Source organism: Quercus suber, unplaced genomic scaffold, assembly GCF_002906115.3.
Source record: "Quercus suber isolate HL8 unplaced genomic scaffold, Cork oak 2.0 scaffold_316, whole genome shotgun sequence".
Classification (NCBI taxonomy): domain Eukaryota; kingdom Viridiplantae; phylum Streptophyta; class Magnoliopsida; order Fagales; family Fagaceae; genus Quercus; species Quercus suber.
The window spans coordinates 523,640-530,524 of record NW_027069771.1 but is presented as its reverse complement, the minus strand read 5'-3'; the positions used below and the strand labels follow the sequence as shown (position 1 = coordinate 530,524).

The 6,885-nt window shown below is 33.5% G+C and overlaps 1 protein-coding gene across 1 annotated transcript; it reads right to left on the bottom strand.

Annotated features, from left to right (window-relative positions):
* Nucleotides 1-2,475: 2,475 nt before the first annotated feature.
* On the bottom strand, nucleotides 2,476-5,410 carry LOC111996314 (dof zinc finger protein DOF2.1). The gene is made up of 2 exons (XM_024028273.2): nucleotides 4,897-5,410; nucleotides 2,476-3,760 (listed from the first exon to the last, which is right to left on the bottom strand). The coding sequence occupies exons 1-2, from the start codon at nucleotides 4,921-4,923 to the stop codon at nucleotides 2,900-2,902; spliced, it is 888 nt and encodes a 295-aa protein (XP_023884041.1). The 5' UTR covers nucleotides 4,924-5,410; the 3' UTR covers nucleotides 2,476-2,899.
* Nucleotides 5,411-6,885: the final 1,475 nt, after the last annotated feature.

Sequence of the window (6,885 nt, the reverse complement as noted above, 5' to 3'; positions counted from 1 at the left end):
ACCTACTATATTTTCCCCCTACGTACATAATGGAGGGTGTCCTGGCTTTTGTGGGATGCAATTTGATCAAATGTTGGCAACTTGAAAGTGGGAATTGAATTTCTGAGTTACACCATCAGTTGGGACCTGTCAGCTACCAATTTAAAACCTTCTCACTGGTCAATTGAGAGTAGCATTTTCATTATGGTGAGACTCAGATGTCTCTGCAGGTTTGAATCATTGGGTGAGTAGCACTGTGGAAAGTCAATCACGTGTTACGGTGAACAATTTTTTGTGTAGCTTAAAAGCTCATCATCAAGTGACAAATAGGAGGAGGAATAGTGATTGCATTGTAGTTAAGTCGTCTCTTGTCAATTCTCATTAGGCACAACGAGTTTTTAAGGTTAAGAATTTCAAATATTCCTAGTTTTTAGGTGTGTGAAGGCCACTGGAGTCTTAAACTGGTAAACCTAATTTTAACACGATCGTAGTTAACATGCCGTTTTAATGGATAAAATATCATAATTCTTTATGTATATTATAGGTAGTTATTGATTGAAATTTTTTTCTTATTTGACAAATTGAAAGTATAAAAAAAAAAAAAAAAATGGAAGCTGTAAATTTGCGCTTGAATCTTGATGGGCGAATGTGTGATTACGGTACCATAATTCGTTTTTTGGAATGCCAAAGAATGAACTAAAATTTTTTACTGTCTAAGAATTAAAAAAAAAAAAATGTACTAAAAAATCAAAACTAAATTAATACATAAAAATCTGAAGCAGCATATATTCAGTATGAAGTATGAACAATATATATATATATATATAATAGAAAAATAATTTTTTTTTACTTCATTTATTAAAATAGAATTATTTAAAAATCCTAACAATCATCTATAATTGATTATGCCTTTGACAATAATTTTTATTTTAATGTACATAATTTCAATGTCCATTAAAAATTCATTTTTCGTTTTATTATAAAACTTAGTTTTGAAAAATAGTATAATTGACTTTCCCATTATTATAAAACCAAATAAATGTTATATATATATTTTTTTATTTAGAAATGGTTTCAATTTATAGTGTTTGCTTTTAATGATTGTTTTTTACACCAATTAATTTTTCAGTTTCAAGTACTAAAAAAAACACTCAAATAAATTGTTAAATAGACAAGACCTAAATTTCAAAGTTCCAAACTAAGTTTGGGGTTTCAATAGCAAATAACCAAAATTTCAAACACAGTCATAGTAAAAAGACAAAAGGAAAAATACAAAGTGATTTTATTTGATTTTTTTTTTTTTTAAACAAAAAATTGATACCAATAACATTTAGGGATTACTCATGAGTTTGGGAAGGACCACTGGCCACAGGAATCATGAAGTGACCAGTTTCAATTTTGGAGGGCCAATGATATATATATATATATATTGGCCAAAATTTGAAAATTTATACATCCATATAACCATTTAAAAAATGAATAAACTTTTTAGGGGGCATGACCACTTGACCTAAACACATACAGTTCTAAATTAAGACTTTCAGTGTGAACATATATGGCATGAAGTTGCTACCATCCCTTTAAAACAAGGTGAAATGTCACTATTAGTAAGAATTTAACAATTCAGTCGGTGAAAGACACATGCCAAATAAAATCCAAAGATGGAATTGGAAGAGTGAAGACTTGGCGTATTTCAGGTCTTCTTTTAAGGAAAAAACATTGACAAATTTCTAAAAGACTAGCTCAGATACCCATTAATGTCCATACTCCATATACAAACAAAATGTAATATTTTGAAACATTGACTAACAATACACTGCAGTCCCATGCGTTTCGAGCTTTAGTATAATGGATAATGACATGACATTTCACAAATAAGCAAACAACACTCAAAATTGTTCCTAATTTGTCATTTCATCCAACTAAATTATAATGCATACAACTATTCTCAGGGGAACAGTTAAGAAAATTAAAAATAATTTGTGGAATTGGCAAATTGGAATAAATAAATACTGGGTTTGGGAAAAAAAGTCATATTTTAGCAGTAAACGAATAAGGCAGTTGGCCAATAAGCCAATGAGGAACTGCCATCTGGGTCACTAAATATGAAAAATCCAAACTATGTTCACTGGCTATTGGCCATTGTCCACCAAGAAATGAAAATTATTGACCATTGTTGCTCTTAAATTTGATTAGTGTTTGCTGTAAATAAAATAATCAGATAGTGATCCAGCAAGAAAAGAATAAACATATGTACAATACAATAATTTTCAAACTGATTACTGACCATTCTCTCACGCTCAAATCCTAAGTTGGATATTGTCTGCCAAGATAAAGAAAATCCATCCCGAATTTGGTGCACATGCTGCACTGAAATTCTAATGCTTAGGACGGAGAGAAGCCCATCAACCCCATTATCATATAATTATTTCAATTTAATATTCTATTATTATATTCTTCGAATCTACTTGAAAATAAGATGCAATCATGGCAGAATATCTTGGAAAAACCACTCATTAAAAATCTGGAGTCCTGCAACATGAACCTTTTAATACTCAGAGAGTTCAGAGTTCAGACTGCAGAAACCATGAAAGATGAAACATCACTCTCATTCTCTCTCTCTCTCTCTCTCTCCCCTTCCTCCAATAATGAAATAGTATTTTATCAACTACTATCAACCTAGGCAACATCCTTGTGAGTTGGTTAGCAAACAAATCTGAAATTTCATTTGTTTATCAACCAATAAAAGGAAACAAAAAAAATTAGAACTTCAAAAAAAAAAAAAAAATACAAGTAAAATTAGAGATGATTCAGGTGAATCAAATCTCTCTTAACAAAACCCAAAGAACTAAAACTGAGTCTAATAATAAAGGAAATTCTATGCATTCTTTGTCTCTTTCAGACTTAAGAACTTCCTGATCTACATTAGAGGGCTATTAAGAAGCCCATGCCAAGATGGAGCAAGTCCATTCCAGCTTTCTCTTCCTGAATCAGCCTCACTCATGTTTGCATCACCATTGAGCTGCCAAGGGAAACCCCACAAGACCCTATTATCATTTTCTCTCCCATTACACAATTCTTGCTTCATAGTTGTCACTGTCACAGCTGTTGTTGTTGCATTACTCATTTGATGATCTTCATATGGCATCTGCACCATTTCTCCACTAACCCCAACACCACCACCACCATTATCCACCTCTCCTCCCATGTTCCCATTACCATATCCCCCATAATACAAGTTGTGAAAATTGTTATTCTGACTATCTAGAAAGCCAGTCCTAAGAGCATCAAGAAAGCCAGGACCAGGGTTTCCAAGGATATCACAATGGGAACCGGTAGCATTTCCCATAATAGGAAGATCATGGTCATCAAACCCCAACTGCCCACATGACTGTTTTTGGAGCCTAGCAAATGCAAGACTGAGATCATTAGTAGAGTCATAAGTTAGGGGTGGGAAGCTAGTGAGTGGGTTGTTGTTGTTGGGTGTGAGTGGTTGATCTTGGGTCCTCTTTGATGATGAAGATGATGACCTCTTGTTCTTCCTGCACCCTCCACCAACTGGAACATTCCTCAATGTTCCTCCTTTTGTCCAGTACCTCCTGCATGACTTGCAGAAGTACCTTGGCTGAGAAAGACTGTAGTTGTTGTAGTAACAGAACTTGGTGTTGGTGGAGTCACATCTTGGGCATTTTAGAGCTTGCTCTGGCTGAGGCCTTGGTTTCCTCTCTGGCTGTGCTTTTGAGCAAGCCAACATGTTTTCTAGTGAATGAGCAGGCATTTCCTGAAGAGACCAACAAAAGGATTTTAAATACACATATTTTTAAAAATACATCATAAACTTGAAACCAGAAATATCTTAAAAGAGTGCTTCTTTTTCTTTACATGTTATACTAGGATAAAAAGGCATAGAAGGAATACATAGTGGATATGTGTTAATCAATTTTTTTTATGTATAGTAATCAGTTCAATAGAACAAACACAATCAAACAAAAAAAAGTTTGTAAAACACAATCTCTAATTAAGTCGAGGAAAGTTTTTATTTTTTATTATATTTTATTTCCTCCATATATTGTTTTGATCTAATTTTAAGAAAACAATTATAATATTTGAAAACCCTAACTCTTACTGCTCATATTAGTTCACTTGAGGAATTAACCAAAAAAAAAAAAAAATTCTTTCTACTCTAATTTCCTAACTCTTACTGCTCATATTAGTTCACTCGAGGAATTAACCAAAAAAAAAAAAAAAAAAAAATTTCTTTCTACTCTAATTGCATTGAATATGCTATTGATTGCCTAGAGAACTGAGGAAAATAAGTGATAATATGAAAATAGAGATTGGAAAATTTGTTAAAATTTTAGTGTTTTCTTTTAATTTGATCTTCTTGACAGCAAATGGATCGTATATAAGAAAAAAGAAAATATTCTCTTGATTAGTACAATTTTCATTGAAAATTCAAACCCCAAAACCACACAAGTTTCCCTTCTTAGGAAAAAAAAAGGAACAAAATCAAAACTAAAACCTTTTCCTGTTTAGACAAGTGTGAAAAGAATGGTTTACTTGTTTGTAACTCAAAAAAGCAAACCATTTGTACGCATAAAATTGACCAAACACAATGAACAGAAAACAAATTAAGCTTAAAAAATCCTTTTTTTTTTAAAAAAAAATCTTTTCTTCTAGCCCTTTAGTTTAGTTGTACCCAAAACTGATAAGAACAACATCAAAACTGAAGACTACACATCTTTTAGAGTAAGACCCAGAACCCCAAATCACTTACCAAATTAGAAAAAAGAACCATAGAAGGAAAAGAGAGAGCAGAGGCTAAGTGGGGAGAAAATTTAAAAATAATAAAAAAATAAAAACCTTGAAAAAGAACAGCCATGTTATTGTTACAAACTAGTTTGCTTAATATCCTACCTGGTGTTGTCCACTTGAAGGATCCATCCCATGCAATTAAACACCACTGCTGAATTTCAAAGAGATCTGTGTATCTCTATGTGTGTTTGGTTGCGTTTGTAAGTGTGTATTTGAGAGAGAGAGAGAGAGCTTAAGAAAGAAAGAGTGTAGACTCTGTAGAGAGTAAAGAGAGAGACAGAGGGAGAGATGGATTAAGCAGTCATGCAAAGTGAGGAAATAGAGCCACTACTCTGAATATATAAAGCAACCCCAAGAGAGAGAGAAAGAGAGAGCTCTTTAGATAGAGAGAGAGAGAGAGAGAGAGAGAGAGTAATGATGGGGTTCCCGTACGGGATGGCCGAGATGAGAGTTGGCTTAGCCTTGCACGCAGAGAAAGCATTTAAGAAAATTCGAGTCCTCTCTCTCTCTCTCTCCCAAGTGATCTGTTTTCTGCAACGGTTTCATGTGTGAGACCAGAAACCCTTCAGGGCCCCCACACACAGAGTCTTTGTCTTTGTGGGTCCCTTTCTCGCGTGGATGCAACTATTTTGTGGACCCCACACCCACCTCCCACCCCCAGGCCTTAGCCTTAGGTCCCCACACCTCCACCACCACCACCCCCCAATTCCTCGCCAATCCCTCTGCGAACCACATCGCCCACAATCGCAATTCTCGTGTTCCTAAAACTTAAAAATAATAAAAACGTATTACATTAAAGTATAAATATAGCCTTTGACAAAGAATGATAAACGGAGATTTGGTCTAATAAGTAGAGAAGAAAGAGCTTCTCCATAAAATTTAAAAAAAAAAAAAAAAAAAAGTAGAGAAGAAAGAAAGGGTTCGAGGCTGCGTAGTAGTAGTAGTACTGTACTTTTTTGTTTTGTATTGTTGTATTTGTTGTGTTTTGTTTGTGGGGGTCCACAGAACAAGTAAAATTGCTGATTGATTCAATAGGTTTTTGTTTGCCGCTGTTGTTGTTGAAGGTTCTGATGATGTGGACTTGTAATGATGTCAAGGACAGGCAGGGGGACACTTATGACAGTGACACAGGATCTTTGATCTCTTTACCATCTTCGTTCCTCATCCATCTTACATGGGTTTACTTACACCCACAACCACAAGTTCTAATTCTTAATATTTTTCAATAATTCTATTCACATAATTCATCTTAGTTCATTTATAGTCAAATTAATTTTAATGGTCAAATTTGTTGTGATTGATAATCTTTTTGTGGAACTAGATGCGCTGATTGTGGTTCAGCTATTCAAATCATTTGAATCTTTGCCCATTGGTTGCAAAAACCCATTAAAGCATTCCACATGAAGCAGGTGTTCGACATATTATGTGAAGTCAATTAGTGTGTAGACCGGCGCTAGTAAAATTTTGAATTTTCCTCTTATATTCTAATATTATTTTTTATATAACCCTTTAAATGTAATAAATGAGAAATTATTAAATTTATTGAGAGAATTGTTGAAATGGTTTTTCTAACTAATAGAACATAGTTATTTATGAAAGTATTCAAGTCAACTTCCTAATTAACGCAAAACAATACCACCAAGGTAATATTACACTTGCATAAATGATAATATTTTATTGGTCAGAAGACCATTCCAATAGACTTCTCAATGAACGTAATAATTTCATGTAATAAAGGCTTTTTTTTTACCTTTAATATATGGTGAGAATTGCTTGTAATAGTTGGTGTTTATAATAAATCCAAATTTAAAGTAATGCCTCAATTAGAACCAAATACTCTCTCTTAAAAATGAAAATAAATAAATAAAAACATTAGTCTGTGTTACACATGCATACACATGCTAGATAGCCCACCAGGGCAGGAATGCAGTTGATTTGGATTGGTTTGACAGTGGTCCCGCTGAGAACATTGTGATTTGTGTTTATATATGGTCTTTAACTCTTTATATAGTCCCGGCTTCTAAACGATATTATAGTCTATAGTCTATGGTCATCATCATCATTTTGTTTTGCAATTTAGTGCGTTCCTAC

Bases quoted from the DNA above. Each gene is read 5' to 3' on its own strand.
- LOC111996314 (XM_024028273.2), bottom strand. From the start codon at position 4,923: ATGGATCCTTCAAGTGGACAACACCAG. The intron at 3,761-4,896 runs GTAGGATATTAA...TGGTCTCTTCAG, and splicing joins CTTCAAGTGGACAACACCAG to GAAATGCCTGCTCATTCACT.